The sequence below is a fragment of the Ostrea edulis genome, chromosome 1, assembly GCF_947568905.1.
Source record: "Ostrea edulis chromosome 1, xbOstEdul1.1, whole genome shotgun sequence".
In the NCBI taxonomy this organism is placed as follows: Eukaryota; Metazoa; Mollusca; class Bivalvia; order Ostreida; family Ostreidae; genus Ostrea; species Ostrea edulis.
The window spans coordinates 108442153-108467576 of NC_079164.1; the positions used below are offsets into that span (position 1 = coordinate 108442153).

At 35.3% G+C, this 25424-nt stretch overlaps 1 protein-coding gene across 2 annotated transcripts; it reads right to left on the reverse strand.

Annotated features, from left to right (window-relative positions):
• Positions 1 to 521: 521 nt before the first annotated feature.
• LOC125666067 (anamorsin homolog) lies at positions 522 to 25287 on the reverse strand. 2 transcript variants are annotated; one of them, XM_048899200.2, is made up of 8 exons: positions 25194 to 25250; positions 22968 to 23028; positions 20232 to 20401; positions 17464 to 17690; positions 10522 to 10678; positions 9553 to 9690; positions 4700 to 4821; positions 522 to 1054 (listed from the first exon to the last, which is right to left on the reverse strand). In XM_048899200.2, exons 3-8 carry the CDS (start codon positions 20395 to 20397, stop codon positions 941 to 943), a joined length of 924 nt encoding a protein of 307 aa, XP_048755157.2. In that variant the 5' UTR covers positions 20398 to 20401; positions 22968 to 23028; positions 25194 to 25250; the 3' UTR covers positions 522 to 940. The 2 variants fall into 2 exon arrangements, with proteins under 2 accessions (XP_048755157.2, XP_048755151.2); XM_048899194.2 differs by lacking the exon at positions 22968 to 23028 and having other exon boundaries at positions 25194 to 25287.
• Positions 25288 to 25424: the final 137 nt, after the last annotated feature.

Below are 25424 nucleotides of genomic sequence, written 5' to 3' on the forward strand. Positions count from 1 at the left end.
GAAAGCTGACATATTTAACCAGGATAGCTCTTGCATTAGATCAGGTTTAGTTTGGGGCAGTTTGAGGCTTCCAACAGTATAAAATCAATAATACAAAATTCTTCCTCCATACAGGAATGAAGTATGCAGCAAAAAGACATTTTGAGAACTCAAACGGTGATCACCTAGGGGATTTTGGCAATAAGGAGAGATAATGTACATTTCTATGAAATACAGTTTAAATATGGTGTTTTTATAATGTAATTTCAAATAATGTAGGTGTTTTCCAATCCTCTTTAATCTTACTTTGTGTACTTTTTAACCAAGCCTTTTATTGGCTATAAGTCAAAAGATGATGTGTTTCTCTTCCTCCAATAAGCAATTACTTTGAAACCCTCTTTATGACTAGTCTTGCTTGTAACTGTAAAAGTCCATTGTTTATCAATCATGAGTAACAGAGTTTTTCCTTAAAAGTCAAACATAGTTATCAGCGATTTTCACTGAACCCACTAAACCTTGTACAATGACAAAACAACATCATCTAAAATGACACATTTTATTAAAATAAAAACCATCATCATTTTAAAATCAGCTTAATTAACATGCATGACAACTTCAGTGCCATTAACATTTAAAATATGTCATTAATGTTAGTGTCTTCTGTTCATAAGATTATTTCTGAATACTTCTATTTCAAGCACATCCCCAGCAACATAAGTATTGATGGACTTTCAATATTCTTTTTTAAAAAATGGACTTCTCAAACATAGTGCTTATTATTTTCTATATTCTATTTTTGATTTATTCACACAATATCACAAAATTTTGTATTCAAAAGATGTTACAATGAACGACATTTGGGAACAAACCGCCTTCCAAAATATAAAATTTGGAAAAAACCTAATTTTCAATTTTCTTCAAGGAATATCACAACTACATGACTTCAGGTCCCATCTTCCTATCATGCATCGGCCTTTAACTGCGTCCCTGATAATACCACTTTTTCCCCGGGCTTGAAAGCAGGCATACCCAGGTACGGACAACTGGCACAGCGGAATGCATCTCCCAGATAACACTGCAATACAGAGGAAAAACTCACTTGACACCGAATACCAGTGCAGCTGTATTTGGAAACAACTGAGTCATGGCACTTCACCTTATCAATTGCATGGAGTGAATATCTTTGCACATGCTGCAAGTCATGAATGCATACTAAAAAAAAAAAGTCGGCCTTCTCTTCTCATTGAAGAATTTTACCAGTACAATCCCTGGAGTTTGAGTTGCATGCTTAATAGATATAATTATCCTCGATAACATAAAAAAAAATAATAATACCAGTTTGTTGGTTTTTCTAATGAAAGAGGAAAACTTCAATGTGTTAGCTTATTTTATGAATGAAAGAAAACACAGACACATGAAAAGCAAATTGTTCGCTTTTATCACACATTGCTATATGAGCAGTGACAGGATCAAAATAACCAAAATCAATGTAGACTCATGCAAATTTGAACCTCACCTTAAAGTTTGAACACCTGGTATAACATGAAACAGTTTATATGATGAAACTGCACAAATCATGAAGGGGGTTGACCAAACAAACCATAAAGGGATTTAAACTCCAACAGAACCAATCAAATCATCAACCTAAAACGGATTCTGAACAAACATAATTATATAGAGGGTTTAAGGCTTAATGGTGTCGATAAAGTTGTGATGCGGTTTCAAAAAGAGGCAACCATTCCTGAAACAGCAGTGAACAACTTGAGCGTAAAGCCAGGGTCAAAAGGAGCATTCCAAAATAATAATTACTTTTTTTTATACATCAACCATAACTGATTTCACCCATTTCATATGTCAATGTCCATTCTATAATGAACTGAGATCAAAATATATAAAAAGACATTATTTTAAAAGGCCTTCTTTATTTTAAAAGTTCCTTCCAACTGGTTCAATTACTAGGTGTTCAAAATGTCAGAGAATTGATTAATTTAGGTAAATACTTGTATCTAGCTTGTAGAGATGCTTAACTTAGCTTTTGTTTTATTCATGTATACTCTCCTGTGTGGTGTTTGTGTGATGTTTGTATATACCATAATTATGTTATTCTGTTTCTGATGAGCCGTTTGGCTCAAGGATGATACAGAACTTGAACCCTCCCCCTCCAAATTCATTTCATGGGGTAGGAATAACAATCAAGAATTGTTCATATTAGCCATTAAACTATTTGAACTATCAAAATTTTTAGAAATCAGATATTTATTGCCATTCATAAGTTACAATAATGCAAACTTTACATCTGAAATTGCACTTTCTAAAGTTGTATTTTATCATCATTCACATTTTTCAACTTTCTGAAGGATTCATGCAGTAGTGGCTGTAACATTTCCCTAACTCTAAATTACGTAGAACTGTATAAAACTTAGGAATAATTGCTATATAAAACTTACGAATACCATCTTGTCTTATTATGACATCACTATTCAGTATTATTATGACGTCACTATTCAGTGTTATTATGACGTCACTATTCAGTGTTATTATGACGTCACTATTCAGTGTTATTATGACGTCACTATTCAGTGTTATTATGACGTCACTATTCAGTGTCATTATGACGTCACTATTCAGTGTCATTATGACGTCACTATTCAGTGTCATTATGACGTCACTATTCAGTGTCATTATGACGTCACTATTCAGTGTCATTATGACGTCACTATTCAGTGTCATTATGACGTCACTATTCAGTGTCATTATGACGTCACTATTCAGTGTCATTATGACGTCACTATTCAGTGTCATTATGACGTCACTATTCAGTGTCATTATGACGTCACTATTCAGTATCATTATGACGTCACTATTCAGTATCATTATGACGTCACTATTCAGTATCATTATGACGTCACTATTCAGTATCATTATGACGTCACTATTCAGTATCATTATGACGTCACTATTCAGTATCATTATGACGTCACTATTCAGTATCATTATGACGTCACTATTCAGTATCATTATGACGTCACTATTCAGTGTCATTATGACGTCACTATTCAGTGTCATTATGACGTCACTATTCAGTGTCATTATGACGTCACTATTCAGTGTCATTATGACGTCACTATTCAGTATCATTATGACGTCACTATTCAGTATCATTATGACGTCACTATTCAGTGTCATTATGACGTCACTATTCAGTGTCATTATGACGTCACTATTCAGTGTCATTATGACGTCACTATTCAGTGTCATTATGACGTCACTATTCAGTGTCATTATGACGTCACTATTCAGTGTTATTATGACGTCACTATTCAGTATTATTATGACGTCACTATTCAGTATTATTATGCTCCGTGTTAGTTTCTTCCTATATACGGTACAGTTGAACTTTGATATCTTGAACATTGATATCTCGAATACCATGGATATGTCAAAGTGAGTTGGAAGTCCCAACTACATTTTCTTTATGTATTGTAACCTCCATATCTTGAACTCTTGGATATCTCGAAGTTTTTAATCAGCCCCATTAAGTTAGACATAACAAAAGGTTCGACTGTATTCGGTAGCCTACTATTTTTGCATACTGCGTGGGTAAACGTATATTATCTATTTCTTTTGTGTGTCTACTTTTTCATATGTTCAAATTTTCATATAGAGTAAACTGAAATAACTACTCAGAAAAATATTTGCCGATCTGCGGGCTTAAATCTGAGACCATGTGCTTGCTAAGGGTACACGCTATGCGTTAGGCCACAGAACCTCTACATTGCATATTTTAAATCATAGATATCAACTGAAATTTACCACTTACTTATAAAACTTGTTCTAATATTAAATAAAAATAAAGAATTATCATCCATTTTTGATAATTATGCACTTATACAATAACAAACTCATCCGACCAGTGATCTTGACCTTTACAAAATAACCTTGAGTGACCTTTGTCTGAAAGCCATTTGTCTATTACTGAATTGTGTGAAATATGATCAATCCCCATGTGTTCAAACACTGAAATAAGGAACTTTTATATGTTCTGAGTCACTTTGACCTCTCCATAATGACCTTGAGAGACCTTGGTACAAAAGTCCTCCTCTCAAGGAACATTTGTGATAAATTATGATCAATTTCTAATTGCAAGGTGTAGGAGATATGAGGTCGGACAGATGGAAAGAAATGACAGCAACTACATACCCCCCCCCCCCCCCAAATATTTAGGGAAGCATGAAAAATAACTTCAGTGGGGTATGAAGTGGGGCAGCCATCAAATTCAGTAGATTTTATTTTTTGGCATCTAGCAGATGTCTCATGATCTGTAGCTCTCTGGTCTGTCCCAATATTTTACCATAGAGCTACAGGTCTGCAGCTTATGTTAATGACAACCACATGTTGATATGACACATACACTAATACAAGCAGATGTTGATATGATACATACACTATTAAATACAAGCAGATGTTGATATGATACATACACTATTAAATACAAGCAGATGTTGATATGACACATAGACAAATTCAAGCAGATGTTGATATGACACATAGACAAATTCAAGCAGATGTTGATATGACACATAGACAAATTCAAGCAGATGTTGATATGACACATACACTATTAAATACAAGCAGATGTTGATATAATACATACACTAATACAAGCAGATGTTGATATGACACATACACTAATACAAGCAGATGTTGATATAATACTTACACTTCCACACGCAGATGTTGCTGTTTTCTTCTTGGTTTTAGCTTCAGCCTCTAGCTCATCTGATAATCCACAAGTACAGTTTTTACATGCCTTCTTTTTCTTTGGTCCATCACCACAAGTTGCTGGAAATCATTAGTTATCAATGTTACCATGGATAAGTGTAAAATGTAACGAGAGCCTCATGGGCAACAACTTACTAAAATAGATTTCATACACTTTGCAGCCCTTATTATTGCCCGGTAGTGAGCTAAAAGTTATGAGGACACAGATCATGTGAATATGTCAGAGGATCTGTATCACAGAGGTGCTTGTCTTTGCTTTACTAGCTATGACATCATAGCCTATTGCACTGTGTTATATTGTGTAGTGGAATATGTTGTCACATTTAACCAGCTGGGTGGATGTTGTATTGCCACAACCCTAGCAAATTTGAACATTGCTAGGGCAAGGTATTTTTTGGTTTACCTCTATGCAATTCTCCATCAAAGTCGATTTGCATAGTTTTTAAGGATTTTTCGGCATTGATAAGCATTGCAGATACTGTTTAAGCATGAAAAAGCCAGTCATAGTTGTATGAGTGTACAGGGCTCAATGTTACTTAGTTCAACATAGAGGTAAGCTTGAGTACTTCATATTGATACATTGTATATCAAATACAGAGATAATAATTCTACTCAAAGTATTTTAAAAATATATCATTGACACATTTTCATAAAATTAGATAAGTGTGTCGATAACAAGATTGAAAAGAGAGTTTAGGTAGTAATTGACTATATTTTTGTCTGCACCAAAAAATTGATGAAAAGGTATTAAAAGGGTTTCCATTTCTTATACATGTATATATTCTGTGTGAATTTCAGTGAAAGTTTGCCGAGACCATTATAAAGTAATACTAGTCAGATTTCACTCCAGGGAAGGCGTCTCTTTCATGACCACAACTCCCTACAATGACTGAAAAGCCTACATGATTTAGACATTTATCTATTGAGGATTCCCTGCACCTGTACTAAGTATTCACCAAGTGTGAGAAAATTTCATGAACAAATGATTTCTTCAGACCATTGTCCTGCCTATCATTATTGATAAGAAAAATCTACATTAAATATAGCAGTCATGCTGAAGATTGTTGCTCAGGTCTGCATAACTAAGAAAAATGTCAATTTGAAATATAATGGTCTAAATTTTCAATGTTTTCCACAACCATTACCAATGCATTATAATGATTTAAATGTGCAAAGCTGACAAAAAGAAATGTGTCATATTGTTGTGCAATGTCATGCTAACATTTGCAAGCTGTGTTTGCATTCAATGTTGCTTTTATCAAGTGCATAATATGGTCACATGGATTTTCTAGACATTTACTTGCTGATATCTCATTAGAGGCCAATACACCCCATTGTTCACCTGAGCAGTTCCACTTTCCCCATTTAAACCTTGAAAACCCACCCTGGTCCTGGAAGTCCTGGATTGAACAAAGCTGAATCTACACTACATGAGGATGCTTGTAAATCCTTTATTTGAAATTTTTTACTAATGCTGTTCTTGAAAAGATTTTAAAACAATTTCTTTTACATTTTCATGTAAAAATTCAATCCTCAGGGGTCATGTTTTGAACAAACTTCAAATCTACACTGCATGAAGATGTTTGCATATGAAGCTTTACTCTTGTGGCTCTTAAAAAAGAAAATTATAAAGAATTCTCATTTAAGAAATGAACATCACTTTTGAGCTGTTCATGGTCAGTATGAACGGATTTGGATTTGAGACAAATTCTGTGAATCGCGCTAGCGATTCATAGAGAATTTGCCTCAAATCCAAATCCGTTCATATTGACCATGAACAGCTCAAAAGTGATGTTCATTTCTTATATTTATATTCATTTATTAAAACACCGTTTGTTTACATTGCTACTATTTTGTTACATAAAACGAACTCCTAGACTCTGTCACAGTAGTTATTGTGACGTACGTCAACACATGGACATGATGTCACATTTCGTCTCACCCGGCCTTTTATCAACATTGCAAGGTGCACTGTATTTTGGAGGTAGGAGACCGCAAGATTGGGATGATAATCCACGTAAGTTTACAATCTTAATCCAAAGGTGTGACTTGCGAGATCTTTGTAACAGATGTTCTATTTTTTTCAAACCATTACGCTCTCTCAGTCGCGTGCTTTAAGCTAATTCATAATCCGTTCATAGTCAATGTGAATGGATTGTGTCGCGAGCTGAAATTGGTTGGTTCATAGAGGAAAATGTGATTTGCAATATAAATATATTCCTATGTCAAACTTTAAATAAACCCACTTAAGCACAGCCCTTGATTTAGGTGCCATGATTTCAACAACCTTGAATCTACACTACACCAGGATTCTTGCATATACATTTGACAAATTGTATGTTTGAGAAGGATTTTAAAGAATTTTCTAGTATATTCCTATTTAAAAATTTAAATCCTATTGTGGTCTCATATCATGGTTTGAACAAACTCCAGTCTTTATCATATAAAGAAGTTTTTATCACAGTCTTGAGTTTTCTGCTTCAGTTTTTCTTGCGAAGATCAAGCAGAACCTTAATCAGCTTCTTTTTATTATTTTCTAATCATCTACCCTTGGAAACTGGCATGGTCCTTTTTTCTAAGGACAGCCAAAAGCTGATCAGCTAAAAATGAATTATGCATACAGTGATTTTTGGGGGGCCAAAATGCCACCGATATTCGGCTGTTTCCCCTCACTAAAATTAGCTATTTTTTCCCAATTATATATATATGTTTTTCCCAATTTCAAATCTAGGGAAATTAGGCCATTTAAAAAAAAAGGTTACCGTATATTTCTGACAGAGTAAATATGGTTTTTTTCTTCAGTTTTATTCTCCAAACCACTGCACATGCAAAAGGTTTTGTAAAGAATATGTAAAACAATAGAGGCATCCATATAAGCAGATATGCAGCGAAGTATATAGCTTCCAGATGCACATTAAGCCATATTGTTTACAATTTAGTTTGACCGCCATTTTTTGTAGGGTCAGGCTAATAACAGGAAGTGGCCAACAGTATAGGGTTTTACTAAAATTCGAAAAATACAAAACAGGAGAGACATTCTGGAAACTTGATTATTAATAAAATATTTACAAGATTATGGGTACAAATGCTGGTGAATTAATAATTTATTATTTTCTTTATGAAATTAGACAATAAGTATTTCTTAGAAAAAGTGAATAATATATACAAGGTGTGACTTCCAATACATATTTAATGTTAAATAATGATTTATTTTATGATTTTAAATCAGATCTGAAATAAACCTCAAACAAAAAAATTGTTATTTGATTTTTTTATGCATCTTTACCATTTTAATTTACTATGAATGATTTTTCCCAATTTGAGGAAAATGTCGCTAATTTTTCCCAATTCAAAAGGAGGGGTGGTAGTTTGAAAAACAAAAAAAATCACTGGCATAACTTTAAATGCTTTACTGGTAACTGAAGGCCCTAGGAATCAAGACTGTAAACCTCCTTCAATGACAAATCTTTATTTCTGTGGGGTCTTAAAGATTAACTTTTTTAATTCTACTACCTTCAATTTGGATAAGTTTGTCAGTCAAGTTAGACAAGAGGCCTTTTCGAGACATTTTGAATCCCTTTTGTGGTCTCATCCTGGGTCATGGTGAGAACGTGGATCTACAGCCTTCCATATTAATTTGAAACCTTGTGACAACAGAGAATTTATCTATATCTTCCAGTGCAAAATATTGAACCCTTCTCTGACTCCATCCTGGACCCAGGGGTCATGGAGTGGACAAAAAATATAGACTATTTAAAGTTTCTTGCATATCAGTTTGATCAACTTTTCTATGTATACTCCTATGTTTTATTTTACAATTTGGTACACACCTCCATGCTCATTATTCCTCTACGCTCAGTATCGTTGTTTTATGTCCTGGACTAAAGAATTTTTGCAAAAGAAAAATTGCATTTCAAATGTGCCAAAGATCTTTTGAAGATTCAAAGCTGCATGATTGCACTTTTAAAGGTTTTGGTTCCAGCCCTCAGGGGGCCAAGGAATTAACATCTTCTGTTGCCCTTAAACTATATTGATGCTATATACCACATTTAGTATTAATTGTCTTAATGATATGTGTATCCAGGAAAAAAGTTGAAAATATTCAAATGTAAAACACATGATGATGAACAAAAATGGATTGCAATAAGTCACCCAAGTGACCTAAAAATTGACAGCTGTCATTTTTACTGTTTCATTTTGTGGCACCTATATGTGACCCATGGGCAACGCACACTGAAAACCTACAGTACAGCTATATAAGTACGTAAAGAGAATTTCATGCATAGATGTAAATATATATGATCTTTGCAAAGAAATTTGAAAGTTCGTAGCCTTGCTGTTTTGAGTAATCAACATAAAAACTTTGGTCCAATTGTGGCACAGCAGTGTATGAGCCCCAAGGTCACAGCATGAACAAATTATACTACTCAAGGAAGTGGCTAGATTTGTCATTTTGCACTTTAAATAGTGGCTCCTTAAGGAACATTTTCTAATGTTCCAACAATATTTCAATTATATCCCTTGGGCAGAATCATGCCACTTCATGTGATCAAAACTAAATCATCATCACTATAAGTCTTTGCCTAAGGAATTTCAATAGTACACTGATCATGTTATTTCTTAAATTAAAGAGAGATGATAGAAAGTATGTGAGTTCATATAGCATTTAATCAAACTAATATATAGTATACAATCAGACTGGGAGTTCTGTATGCTTATGATCATAAAACAGTGATGTTCGTAGACCTTGCTGTGTTAACCCTGAATCAGTTTAAGACAGTAATGGTATACCTCGAAGGGATGAAGGGTCGGGCTTTTTGAGATCATCTGCATCTAACAGAGCATCATCATCCACAAGTTCCACATCCTCATCCAGCATATCCCAGACTGAGAGAGTCCACACCTTAGCCACATCCTCCTGAGGTTTATCTGTCAACAGACAACACGAATGAATAACACGTGGATTTTAGCCATCAACAGATATACAATAGGATAGGATAATCAGACAGTTTTGCCAACACGAAGATTTTTTCTGTGCCTTTGGATATGTTCTGTGATTTTTCTTTCCCCCACAACACATGTCCTGATTTCAAAACACAGCAATGCCCAATGCATATGTATTTAATACAGTATAGTACACAGAACAGTAAGATATTTAGAGCATGTTGAACACATGAAACAAAAGAACATCAGTTTGTTTGTCTTTCTCCTGCAGTCGACTGAAAATACAGGGCTTGAAACTAACATTTTATGCCATCAGTCCAGCCAGACTGATAGGGTATAATTTCAACCAGTCTGCAAAAACTTACCAGTCCAGAATTCTCCAGAAATTATCAAACATAATCAATTTGTGTTATCAAAATAACAAATTGAGATTTTAACTTGATATGCCTCAGAGAATATTATAACAGGTATGCGAGATATACATGTATTTACTAATCAGGTTCCCCTGATATCTGCAGAGGAGTGCCAAACGTGCATTTAAGATTAGACAAGTGGGTTTTCCGAAATCGGACTTATTGGCGCACAGATCAGTCAGTCAGTCCACCAGACTTCTAAACAGTCATGGACTGATGGGCTTATGTTAATTTCGAGTCATGAAATATAACTAAGTACTCATTTTCAATGTCAATTTCCTACGTGAAGTAGAATATGAAAAACAACCTATGGTGACAAAATTAATTACAGTCTGCAAGAGGTGGCTGGCATCTATCTACTATACTGTACATTATCTTCATTAAGAAAGGGTTAAACATTCACCTTTTTTCTTCCCAAATGAAAGTTTAAGCTGAGAAGTTGATCCCACTTCATAATTTGGTTTCTTGGATGTAACCATGACAACTTGGAACTCTTTAGTAAGTGAAAGTGAATTTTGTATACTGCTGATTTCCTCTGCTGACAGCTGAATTTTTTCTGGCTATAAATACAAGTACATAATATGCAAAGTAAAATCCCTTTAACTTTTAATATACTTTAATTGATCAACATTTTGTGATATCAATTGTTCTGATAAAACTATTTATACATATACATTCCTATATTCAGGTATGTTAAAAGTCACAGGAAACCGCAGTTTGTGTAAAATTGTGTGTTCAGGGAAGTCAGTTTATATGAATACAACATAAATAAAACAAAAAATATAATTTTCATGTACAGAGAACAAGAGAACAATCAATAAAAAGTGCTTGTTTTGAAATTAGAATTAGAGCTTCCTGGATTATCTCCCTTTGCTGATTGATAATCGGTTTATACAACTTGAGTTTACATTGACCTGTCAAACTTCTGTTGCAGTAATCATAATAAATTGCCAGTGTACCTATAACGTATCCAAAATATCGACAAATCTTTGGGGAGATAGTTTTAAAGTCATAAGTACATCTTTGCTGTGTTCAAAACATTTCAATGACAATCAATTCATGATCATGAGTGGCAGAAATATGTGTATACAAGAAAGTTGTGACATTATTCCCACCATATCTGATTAGGAAAATATGAAGGTAGGGAAAAAATGAGGGCTTGATAGCCTTTTTCAAGCATTAAGCATTAGAGGTGTATATTTTCTTTTACTTTTTCCAAATTATCTTTGGCTTAAACGTATTGGTGGTTACTTGTTAACACATGTTCATGTAAGCATTTCTTTTTTCCGATCACATGAAAAGGCTATTCATGTACAGTGATCCCCCGCCACATTGCCCCCCATTTTAATGCCACCCCCGCATATCGCCAAAAAAGTTCAAAGTCCCATTCTCCTCGCTATGTAAAACCCCGTTATAACGCCATCCCCCGCATACCGCCATCCGCCAACCTATTTACAGGTACGAATTGGTCAATTACCGTTATAATCACCCCCGCTAATTATCGCCAATCAACGACAGGAACATTTCAATGAGCAGACGTAAGCAATTATCTACCGTTAGTCCTCCAGGTATCAAAGTTTGAGGCAGATAGTAAGTTACGTAAATTATAATCAACTGAGTTCAAATACACAGTATTGTTTTTGAAATCTGAGTATCGCGGACACACCGAAATCTAAGCTTGTTGGATATAAAAGAAAAACTTGAAATAATTAAATACCCCTACCATTATGAGTCACAGCCGACCACCGGACGCCGGGATTATCCAAGCAGTCAAAGCACATTAATGTAGTACATAAAATTTGTTTAATTTCTTATGACAGCTGTACACATATCCCCTCCCCCGATATAATGCCACCCCCGTTATAATGCCAACATTGTCGAGGTACAAATGTTGGCGTTATAACGGGGGATCACTGTATTTAAAATTAGGAGATGGGGTCTGTCTATTCCAACATAAATTGCTTTGTGTAAAAATTTCTGTTGCAAATTACTCACAGAATTTAATTCAGACACTTTCGAACTCAATAGATACTGTATACCAGTTCATAAATACAAATATGTTTTGAAACTATGCAGATATTCCTGAGAAAGGGAGTGGGCGTGTCTTCTAACCCAAGTAACCACACCTCCTCTCTGGAACATCCAATGAAAATAATACCACATTTGGTATCAATATGCTTTTGTTCTTAAATAACATGTAATTTAGTGAATGATGTAAAAAGTTTTAATACAAACTCTTTTACAATGGAATGTTGAAAGGTGTACATACATTCTAGGGGCAGGGTAAATGTGCAGTGAGTCTCTAATTTCATGCATTACAAATTTCTTTGTTTTATCTTATCAAGTATTTGGATCATTTGATAATGCAGTATTTATGATGTCAAAATTCCATTGCTACACTATCTTGATCAAATCAAGAATAACAACTAAATGGCATTGGTATTCTTGCACAAAAACTCTTACTTTTGAAATATCAGAATGTCTGTTGATTTTGATGGGCAAATAGAGCCTTTATCATTTTTGCTTACCTCAACCCTAATTACATTCATTACCCCACTACAAATAGTTTGTTGGAAAATATAAATAAAAATGATTATTGACTGTCACAATATTTATTCATAAAAGATTATTTTTAAATGAGAGAAAGATTTACATTTTAGGATGTTTTACATTTAAATTGTGTGATTATTCATGAAAATATCATTCATCCGAATCTGTGTCATAGATGATGCACAGTCCTTTTTTGTTTGTTTGTTGTAGTTGCATACATGTGTGAATGTTGACAATGAATTTTCCACTATGTATATCATCATTCTGAGAATTTCTTGTGACGTGGAGAGTCGTGGAGCTTTCATTGTTAGATGTGCTGGTGTTTCTTACATCTGTATTAGGGATGAAATCGTTTTGTGTGCAGTCGAATGTGGCGTATACCAGGTTCATTTAGTGCATGGAGTTAGAAAGTTATATCCACTAGATAAAGGGGTAAATATGTGATAAAAGATCTTAGTGTGTTTGCTTCCTAATGTGAACTATTGGGTTTTCTAACACTCAGAAAGATTTACACAGTACGTAATTCAGTTCTGACGTTGGAGGAAGGGGGGTGGGGTGGGGGGTGGGGGTGGGGGTGTGTGTGTCTCGATAGAATGGTTTTCATTTTGAGTTTCAAAAAAAACTATTTCAGTTCATGTAACCAAATGTTTCTTTCTTTCAATGTATTTTTGTTCCCTTAATCATTGAGAAAATTTTACGATCGATACAAAACATGATCAGGGGTTGTATGCGAACGCCGGGCTGTATGCAGGCTGTTTCACTTTTTCGAGACGATAACTAGACTAGATAATGAAAATGACAGGCCTGTTTCCTCGATCTTAACTAATTACTTCACATATAAATTCATCGTTTTCAAATTTTGAAGAATCTAACAACATCTGTGCCAATTCCATCATATTTCACAATTTTGGGGAATTCTGTCGCCCTGATTCAGTTCCTATGAACATTATGTCACACGGCGTAGGAATACATACTGTGGGATATGAACAATATCACATGAGTGATATCCACTGGATAAAGGGGTAACTATGTGATAAAGTCCTTTCTCTTATATTTCTACAAGACTTTTTCAAAACTGCTAAAATTTAGTGTACAACATTCATTATTCTACATACTACAGTAATAGAGTATGGGCAATAAAATCCAAAACAGACCAGCTTGAGGGAAACCGACCAACTGCAGGGAAACCGACTAACTGGAGAGAAACTGACCAGCTGGAGAGAAACTGACCAGTTGGAGAGAAACCAACCAACTGGAGAGAAACTGACCAACTGGAGGGAAACTGACCAACTGGAGAGAAACTGACCAGTTGGAGAGAAACCAACCAACTGGAGAGAAACTGACCAACTGGAGGGAAACTGACCAACTGGAGCGAAACTGACCAGTTGGAGAGAAACCAACCAACTAGAGAGAAACTGACCAACTGGAGGGAAAATGACCAACTGGAGAGAAACTGACCAGTTGGAGAGAAACCAACCAACTAGAGAGAAACTGACCAACTGGAGGGAAAATGACCAACTGGAGAGAAACTGACCAGTTGGAGAGAAACCGATCAACTGGAGGGAAACTGGCCAACTGGAGAGAAACTGACCAATTGGAGAGAAACTGACCAGTTGGAGAGAAACCGATCAAATGGAGGGAAACTGACCAACTGGAGAGAAACTGACCAACTGGAGTGAAACTGACCAACTGGAGTGAAACTGACCAACTGGAGAGAAACTGACCAACTGGAGTGAAACTGACCAACTGGAGGGAAACTGACCAACTGGAGTGAAACTGACCAACTGGAGGGAAACTGACCAAATGGAGGATTCCTGTATATCAATTTGACAAACTGCACCATTGTGATTCCTGAATAGATTTTAAAAGAAAATTTCCTAGATATCCTATGTAAAATATTCAACCTCTTTAGATACCTTGACCTGAATCCAGGGGTCAGGCTGGGAACAAATATGAATAAACATTACATAATGGTGCTTGCATTTTGTTATATTGCACCCTTGTGGCTCTTGAGAAGATATTTTTAAATAACTTTCTATATATTCCTACACTTGTATGCATAACTTTAAGCTCCTCTTTTTTGTGTGGCTGCATCCAGTGGTTAAGAAACACGATCTGAACAAATCAGTCTGATTAAGTTCGTACCACTCAATTACTGTAAAAGTGGTTACTTAAGCTGGGGGTTAAGTACATGTACGCGTTTTTCCACATTACCGGGGTAAATATTACATGTAGGGGAAAAATACATGGTAACTGAATATAATATATATCATATATTTATAACTATAAGTGTGGGGGAAATTTACACACTTATTACAAGACCGCATAATTAGTGTAAATCCCCCCCCCCCCCCTGCATAAATAACCACTTTTACAGTACTCCCAATATATTGATTGTGGTTGTATCATGTGACACGTACGGGAGAAAGTGAGAGGTAAGATTTTATACGGACTGTGAACAAACTTAAATCATTAATACTTCATCAGGATGCTTGCAAATTGATCTGACAAGTTTTACTTTCGTGGTTCCTAACAAAAACATTTTATAAAGAATTTTCCCATATACAGTAAACCTTTCTCATAAGGAATTCCTAAGGACATCTACATTTGATTCATTAAAACTGAATTTCTTTTTACGCATATAAGGAAGTATTCATTATATTCACAATGAAGTTCCTCATATCAAACAAGAGTTGTCAGATGACGACATAGTTTGCTGGGAAGCATGACTCTACTTAACCTATACCCTTTGGTTCAAAAGATTTAAAGTTTTTAAAATGTATCAAAATCCAAGGTCACTAGGTCAAAAACGATGGCAACAAATGAAAGGCCTGGTCATGAGGAATCTATATGTGAAATATCAAAGACCTATCCCCCTTGGTTTAAAAGATATAGCAATGGTTAAAGTTTTTGGAAAATAGGTCAAAGTCCAATGTCAAGGCCAATAGGTCAAAAGTCTTGGTATCAAAAATATAATGTCTTGTGATGAGTCATCTATGTGTGAAATAAAAGCCCTATCCCCCTTGGTTCAAAAGATATAGCCCAGGTAAGTTTTTGAAAAGTAAGTCAAAAGTCCAAGGTCAATAGAAAAGTCTTCGTATGAAAAGAAAGGTCTCATCGAGAGGCATCTATATGTGATATATTAAAGCTATCCAGGGTTTCCGTTAACGCACATGTGCGTTATTTACGCACAGAAATTTCATTTGACCCTGAAAAAAAATTACTGCATCAAAATGAAGCACAGTCTCTCCCCCCCCCCCCCCCCCCCCCATTAATGCCAATGTTTTAATGCTCTGTTTTGATAACATCACCTGAATGAAGTCAACTCGTTCGTCATGGATTTAGTAAATCATCTAGATTTTGTTCAACACTTCGACTGTGGTCAGTAAATCAGTCCGGAATTATTTTAATCAAAGGTGGCTAATCGAGTACACATGGTTAATATACGAGTAAAAAATGGATTCTTTTGTACTTCGGCACTGTGAATGATTTAAAAGAAAACTTGTCCAAAATGGCACAAATAACTTTTACTGAAAAAGCTCAAAAGGAGGAAATATTAGAGAAAGGGAAATAAACAAGTAACTGAACATTTTTAATTGTTTTTATTTACATTGACTATGGTGCACAAGAAATGACCCCCACTATTCGAAAATGACCCCCTGATACTTAACCCAGACGGACAAAATGACCCCCTATTTTATAAAAACCAAAAAACACTGCTATCCCCCTTAATTGAAAATATACAGCTAAGGTAAAAGTTCTTTCCTTAAAGTGTAACGCCAACACCGGGGTTATGACAATAGCTCTCTGGACATTTGTCCTGGTGAGCTAAAAATAAATAGACAAATACTCAATATATTTGTTGCAACAACTACTTATTTTGTATTGTCAAGTTAATGTTTAAAAGAACTTATTTTTGTTTATCCATCACCTATATAATAGATACATATATATGCAAGTGTGTGTTCTAAGATCTCGCTATCGTTTGATATAGGCCAAAGCATGTATGAAACAAAGAAAAACTAATATAATTGTGAAATTATAGCGAAAAATTTCACATCCATATAACTGAAAATTTTTCATAACTGAGTTTCCTATCACCATTTTTCCTTTCAAAGATGTATGATGGATAAGGCATGGAACTTTAAATTATTCCTCATAACCAATATTTCTTTATATTTAACACAGTTCCTTACAAACAAGTTTTCTTTTGTATAAATTTCAACCCCTTTTCTGGCCCCCACTAACGAAACATGGGTCATCATTATTTTGTAAACAAACTTAAACATACACTTTGTAAGGATGTGCACATATCAATTTCACAGACTGCCTCTTTGTGGTTTTTGAAAAGATTGGTTTTCCTACATATGTTCCAATGTAAAACTTTGAACCTCTATTGTGACCATTCCCTGGCCCTGATCCTAGAGTGAACAAACTTCAATTATTATCAAATAAGGAAGCTTTCTGACAAGTTTTGATGCTTCTGGTTTACTGTTTTATAAGAAGATTTTCTTTTATACACATCCAACCTTAATGTCACTAGTTTTGCAATTATTTTGTACAGTTAACTGTATTAAAAAGGGGATGGCCCTTCATTTGGACAGCCCTGGATCCCCAATGATGCTTTGTATTTAATTTGGTTGAAATTAGCCGTGTAAGCTGTGGTTCTTGAGAAGAAGTTTAAAGTTTGAAAAGTTTACCAACATACAACAAACTTTGATCAGATAAGCTCACTTGAGCTTTCATCTAAGGTGTCAGACCTAACAAATACGCCATTCAATGTATCACAATTTACCTGAGAAATGTCCACGAATCCAGACAGTTTCACTGTAGAAATAAGTTTGTCTTTTCCCTTGATTGCTCCACTCTCTGACGACTCATTCACTGGTTCTATGACTGCTAAATGTCCACTTGGTTTTAAAATGCGACATATTTCACCCAGGGCGTCTGTTGTGTGAAGGTAAGAACATGGTTGGATGAAACCAGAAATGGCTACATCAAATGAAGAGTCTGCATAAGAAGCTGAAAAACACATGAATTTATCACAAAATAGTAGAGTTTAGTCTTTCTTAGAATATATACTCCCCCCCCCCCCCCAAGCAGCTTTGTAATTTTAAATTTTAAAAGTAGAATTACGTATTTTGAATTAAATGTTTTTGATTGAGGATCAAGTAAACAAAGATACTTTAATTACAATATTGAATAATTTCAATTCACTTTTTAATTTACATTACATTGATGCCATATAGTCATGAAAAGTTCATTACATGTACTACCAATTTACAATTACAACAAGCGACCCATTGGACCCATAGGCCTTAACGGTCACCTGAGTAACACACAACAACTCTCCAATGGACAGCTCAAACTAAGGTGTTTATCATTTTAAGTAAGAGGCACATGGGCCACATCGCTCCCCTGGGTCACCTTGGCTCATATTCAAAGATTTTTCCTATATATTCACATGTAAAGCTTTGATCCCTATTGTGGCCCCAACCTACTCCTGGGGCCATGATTTTTACAAATTGAATCTGCACTATGTCAGGAAGCTTTTATCTAAATGTAAACTTTTCTGGCCCAGTGATTTTTCAGAAGATTTTAAATGATTTTCCCTATATATTTGTAAAATTTTGATCCCCTACTGTGGCCCCATTTTACCCCCGGGGACATATGATTTTTACAAACTTGAATCTGCGCTATGTCAGGAAGCTTTCGCGCAAATGTAAACTTCTTTGGCCCAATGGTTCTTAAGGAGAAAATTTTTAAAGTTTTTTTTCCCTATTTATTAGTTATGTAAAACTTTTATTCCCTAGTGTGGCCCCATCCTAGCCCCAGGGGTCATGAGTTTAACGAACTTGAATCTGCACTATGTCAGGAAGCTGTCATGTAAATCTCAGTTTTCTGGCTCAGTGGTTCTTGTAAAGAAAATTTTTCAAGATTTTCCCTATATATTTGCACATAAAACTTTGATCCCCTATTGTCACCTCATCTTATCCCTGGAGGCCATGATTTTAACAAATTTGACTCTGCACTATGTCAAGAAGCTTTCATGTAAATTTCCACTTTCCTGGCCCAGTAGTTTTTAAAAGATTTCCCCATATTTGTATGTAAAACTTTGATCCCCTATTGTGACCCCATCCTACCCCCAGGGGCCATGATTTTAACTAATTTGAATCTGAACTATGTCAGGAAGCTTTCTTGTAAATATCAGCTTTTCTGGTTTAGTGGTTCTTGAGAAGATTTTTAAAGATTTTTTCCTATATATTTGCATGTAAAGCTTTGATCCCCTATTGTGACCCCATCTTATCCCTGGGGGCCATGATTTTAACAAACTTGAATCTGTGCTATGTCAGGAAGCTTTCAAGAAAATTTCAGCTCTTCTGGCCCAGTGGTTCTTGAGAAGATTTTTTAAATGACCCCACTCTATTTTTGCATTTTTGTGATTATCTCCCCTTTGAAGGGGGCATGGTCCTTCCTTTGAACAAACTTGAATCCCCTTCACCCAAAGATGATTTGTACTAAGTTTGGTTGAAATTGGCCCAGTGGTTCTGGAAAAGAAGTCGAAGGTATGAAAAGCTTACAGACAGACGGACAGACAGACGATGTACAACGGGTGATCAGAAAAGCTCACTTGAGCTAAAAAGGCAATATTCAAAGATTAAAGTAATTTCACTTTCCTGTGACATCATAAGATTCTGCTAAATCTATGAATCATTTAGATCTATGCATGATAGGTACATAAATTTTGTGGAAGTCTTTTCCTATAGTCTTTGTAAAATATATTGTTAAACATAAAATATTTTAAAACTCTAAGTGTTAGATATATGAATGATCAATGGTATGTTTTAAAATATTGAATCCAAGGGCAATAACTCTGATTTCTTTATAAAGTCCATTATGCCATCAAAAACATTTTGTATATTTTTGTAAAGAAACAGTTTCATGAAATTGTTATGAATTCTATAACACTGTTATAACCAGTTTTTGTGAAATTTAAACGATGGATGCTGTTTAAGGAAAATTGCAATTTTCTGATGTTGGTATATATGATTCTGTTCGTGTATGTCTAACATCTTAAAAAGTGTGATGACTTCATATTCTATTTGATAATTTACTAGTTTTAACTCTAATAAATGGAAATAAATACACTTTCTATACTTTTATCAGATAATTATGCCAGTATGTAGTTACGTTAAATGAATTTTCACTATTTACTCATTTATGCCCTGTTCTAAAGCCTGAACCCCTGGCCAGCGGTATGGAATTTCACAATTTTTGTAGACAGCTACATGCTTTTTATAATCATTCATAAACAATGTAATACTTCTTCACAAAACACAGAAGTAATGGTGATCACATTTATATATTAAATGCAATATATACTCATTTGGGCTTCCTCTAGAGGATTAACCCTTAATGATTTCACAATGATTAGTGATTATCATAGGGCTCCCACATCTTCGATACAGTGTTCTATGAAGATGTAGGGGCCTAAAATTGCAAGCATTCATTGAAAAATTAAATAAAACTACAAATCTCTCTTCATCCATGTAAGCAACTTACACAATGTTAATCTCTCAATATTTTCCACCTGGACTTTTCCCGTCTCCCCAACTTTCCTTGTGAGTAACTCAACATTCTGCTGTAACTTTTCTACAGCTTGGTTCCCCGACCAAAGTAAGAGAACCCTCTGTCCTGCAGATACACCCAGAGTATCTACACTGTGCATATTTCTAAAATTAATCCAAAGCATACTGATAAATATCTATAAAAAAACAAAAGAAAAAAAAACAACCAACAATATATATAAATCTTAAATTAATCCAAAGTATAACGATAAATATCTAAAAAAAAAACAACAAGAGGCCCAGGGGCCTTATAGGTCACCTGAGTATCATGTAACAACCTTCCAATGTTTGAATTAGGTTTGTGTTTAAATATAAGAATTTTACTTTTGGATGGAAGAAACATTGAATAGCTATGTGGTCAGCCCCGCCTTTGCACCAGAACCCCTGACCCAGGGGCCATAAATTTCAGTTTTGAAAGAAGCATCCTTGATCATCATTATCATACTATTAGTTTGTCTACTTAATACCCAGCAGCAGAGGAGAAGATTTTCAAAGAAATAAAATGCATTTTCACTATATGATCAATAGGGCCCCACCCTAATACCAGAACCCCTGACCCAGGGGCCATGAATTTCACAATTTTGAAAGAGGCATCCTTGCTCATCATAACCATGCTATTGGTTTGTCTACTTAATACCCAAGGACAGAGAAGAAGATTTTCAAAGAAATAATGCATTTTCACTATATGACTTATAGAGCCCCACCCTAGCACCAGAACCCCTGATCCAGGGGCCATGAATTTCACAAATTTTAACAAGAGGTACTGTGAGCTATGCTCACTAAGAATACCCCCCGCTTACCCCAATCTCCCAAAGGGTGTTGGTAATAGGTATAAACTACCTCTTTTCTGAGTGTTACTACTTTGATGTCCAGTGCGCATGACCTTTGACCTTTTGACCCCAAAATCAATAGGGATCATCTTCATCCCATTAGTAGTCCATATATATGATATGGTGACTGTAGGTGGAAAGGATAACGCTTTAGAGCCCGGAAACCATATTGCTACTTCAATGTCCAGTGCGCTTGACCTTTTGACCCCAAAATCGATAGGGAACATCTTCATCCTATGGGTACTCCATATGTATGATATGGTGACTGTAGGTGGAAAGGATAACACTTTAGAGCCCGGAAACCATATTGCTACTTCGATGTCCAGTGTGCTTGACCTTTGACCTTTTGACCCCAAAATCGATAGGGAACATCTTCATCCCATGGGTAGTTCATATGTATGATATGGTGACGGCAGATGGAAAGGATAATGCTTTAGAGCCCGGAAACCATTGCGTCTACAGACGGACAACTTGATTCCAGTATACCCCCCCCACAACTTGTTGCGGGGGGTATAAAGAGGCATCCTTGCTCATCATTACCATGCTATTAGTTTGTCTACTTAATACCCAGAGACAGAGAAGATTTTCAAAGAATTTCTACATTTTCACTATATGACCAATAGAGCCCCACCCTAACACAAGAACCCCTGCCCCAGGGGCCATGAATTTCACAATTTTGGTAGAGGGCTCATTGCTCATTATAATTATGCCCACAGTTTGGCTTCTTGATGTCCAGGAGTAAAGAAGAAGATTTTTTAAAATTACACTCATTTTGATGGTTTTTGCCATTTTCACTATATGACCAATAGAGCCCACCCCCCTAACACAAGAACCCCTGCCCCAGGGGCCATGAATTTCACAATTTTGGTAGAGGGCTCAATGCTCATTATAATTATGCCCACAGTTTGGCTTCTTGATGTCCAGGAGTAAAGAAGAAGATTTTTTAAAATTACACTCATTTTGATGGTTTTTGCCCCACCCCTCAGGCCCCAGGGGGGCAGGGACCACGAATTTCACAATTTTTGTTCCCCTTCACCCACAGATGCTATATGCCAAAATTGGTTGAAATTGGTTCAGGGGTTTCAGAGAGGAAGCTGAAAATGTTCAAATGTTAACACACGACGCACGACGACGGACAAAAACAGATAGCAATAGGTCACCTGAATGAATTCAGGTGACCTAAAAAAACAAACAAAAAAACCCAAAAAAAACACCAAAAAAAAAACAACAATATATATAAATCTTAAATTTTGGATTGATCAGTAAAATTTGTGTAATGATGTATTTGAGTAAATCATGTACCTAATCAATAACAAGAGGCCCATGGGCCACATTGCTCACCCGAGTCACCTTAGCTCATATCTGAAGACTTTCCATGTATATTTGCATGTCAACTTCTTTGGACCAATGGTTCTTGAGAAGATTTTTAAAGATTTTCTCTATATATTTGTGGACAATGTAATACTTTGATCCCCTATTGTAGCCCCAACCTATCCCGAAGGCCATGATTTGAACAAATTTAAATCTGCACTATGTCAGGAAGCTCTCATGTAAATCTCAGTTTTTCTGGATCATTGGTTCTTGAGAAGATTTTTAAGGATTTCCCCTATATATTTGTATGTAAAACTTTGATCCCCTATTGTGGCCCCAACCTACCCTCAGGGGCCATGATTTGAACAAACTTGAATCTGCACTATGTCAGGAAGCTTTAATGTATTAAATGTCAACTCTTCTGGCCCATTGGTTCTTGAGAAGAAGAATTTTAAATGACCCTACCCTTATTTTGCATTTTTGTGACTATCTCCCCTTTGAAGAGGGCACGGCCTTTCATTTGAACAAACCTGAAAGCCTTTTACCCAAGGATGCTTTGTGCCAAGTTTGGTTGAAATTGACCCAGTGGTTCTGGAGAAAAAGATGAAAATGTGAAAAGTTTATGACGCCAACAGACAACGGACAAATTTTGATCAGAAAAGCTCACTCGAGCCTTCGGCTCCAGTGAGCTAAAAACATTGAAATAGTGTTGGAAATAGTCATATACCTTATATTTTTCTGGGCTACTGCAACTATCTTAATCCTTTAACATTCTAAAAAGTTTTATACTATTGTATTATCCTTCCAAAATTCCAGTGCATGCATCAATGCTTTTGGGAGAAATTATTCATACTGTGTATCAATGTAGTTCTTTTGAAGAAACAGTTTAGCTACCATATAACTGGTAATTTTCTTGGCAGACAAACTTATTAGGGTAAATTAGGACGTACAAGAATTCATTTTTTAAATATAAAAACAATAAAGTTCACACACTCAGAACGATAAATAAAATGCACTTTAAAAAGTGTCTGAATTTACAGGACAGATTTTCCTATGAAAATTTAAAAGGTGTGAAATAAATCAATCCTTCAGACATGTATGCAAACATTTAAATATCTATTATTACGTTTGAGAACTTCCATATCATAAACATTGGTTTGTGTGCATTGGTGGGAGGTGGTTGTTTCAAGGATAGAAGTTTAAAATAAATATTCACCGAAATCATGACCAGGATCAACGTGGACCTCTTCATTCATGTTATTTTGATAAAATAAAAAATTCTAAAATTTTTAAAATCAAAATATTTCTGTTTTTCCTTTCATCTTTACCATAAGCATGGTCTTTAGCACATGGAATATTGTCCACAAGATAAATCTGAATCACGGCGGCAGAGATATGCAAAACATAAGTACAAATAATAAGTTAATAAACTGTCTGAATTTACCGACCGGTCGTCTGAATTTAACAGACTTTGTCCCATTATGTTTTTCCCTTTATCATTCCATAGAATGGTATCATACTTTGGAATTCTCTAAATTTTCCAAGGCCTAAAGTGTATTGTTGATTAGAATTACATAGTGAACCGCAGTATGAGGAGTAGGTAACAGGTAGTGCGGCAATGACTAGCGCAATGAACCAACCAGTCCGAAATTAGCGGCATTACCCTGTCTTTATTAAACATAGAGATTTGATCAAGTCTATTATTAAATAGGTGTCAATGGAAATATTATGTTTAAAGGACAATTGTAATGATTCCGGATATTTGAGGTACGACCATGCAGAGTTCTCAATTAGTCACTTTGTATCACGTGATCTCATTTGTGTATAAATACCGAGACTCCGCAGTCGTCAGTGTCATTCAGATAGAAGACCCAGTCAAGTAGAGAGGACGAGAGTATGGGTACTAATAAAGTATTCATGATAAACAATTCCTCGCCTGTTCTTACAGTTAGAGAGAGAATTCGGAAGGCCATCAGAAGTCTGGCCTGCCACGAAGAGGTTGACCTCTGGGACAGTAGAGAGGCTAGACATAATTCGTTTTTGGTGTCGTCCTCATTGGCTGAACAGACCGTCGTCCAGGCCGCTATACTCATTGTCAGTCCTGAATAAGGCATCCTACAGTGAGTGTGGTGGTTGAAGGGCTACCACATATACTGTCCGTCCTGAATAAGGCATCCTACAGTATATGGGGTAATCCGAGGGCGATTGGGCTCTACATTTTGTTAGTTAGCACTACCAGTTTATCGTTGCTTGCCTCTGATTGATATAGTGATTCTCTGTTTGATGATAATTAACCTAGATAAGGTTAGGACATATTTGTATATTTTGGCAGTCCACTAAAATCATACCAATTATTTTAAATTAGTTATTGTTGGATACCCCAAACCCTGGAATTGACCAGGTACGATCCCAGAATTTAATGTAAATACGTTACACAATGATGATTTTGAATTGCGTCACTGGCATGGCTATGATCAATTGTTAGGTGCAGTTTAATTGTTAAACCAGGACTTAAGTTTCACAGCGTTTTTAAAATCTAATTTTAAATATGAATCTAATTTTATAACATTGATTTGATAATCAGCTGATAATGATAGAGTAAAAAAATTTTGAAAGAAATTTATTGGTTCAGTTAATACTTACACGCTTTTTGTTACGTCTGTTATCAAATACTATTGAACTAATTTAGCCAAATTAACATTGGTGTCAATCAAAGCTGATTTATTTCATTTTAATTTTTTATTTTCTGATTTTACCTGAGAAAGTCTTGGAAATAATGAATATGTCTGTAAATCCCCCGGAAGTACACTTTGGCCTTGACCTAAACTATACTAATAAACTCGGTATAGAAAAATTTATTACACTTTGTAATAACGTAAAAATGAGTTTTGAAAATTAGAAAAAAGGGTGTTGTGAGTAATATTATAAAAAGAGAAAAAAAAAATTGTTGATGACAATTAATCGATGTCAAATAAACATAGCGATTA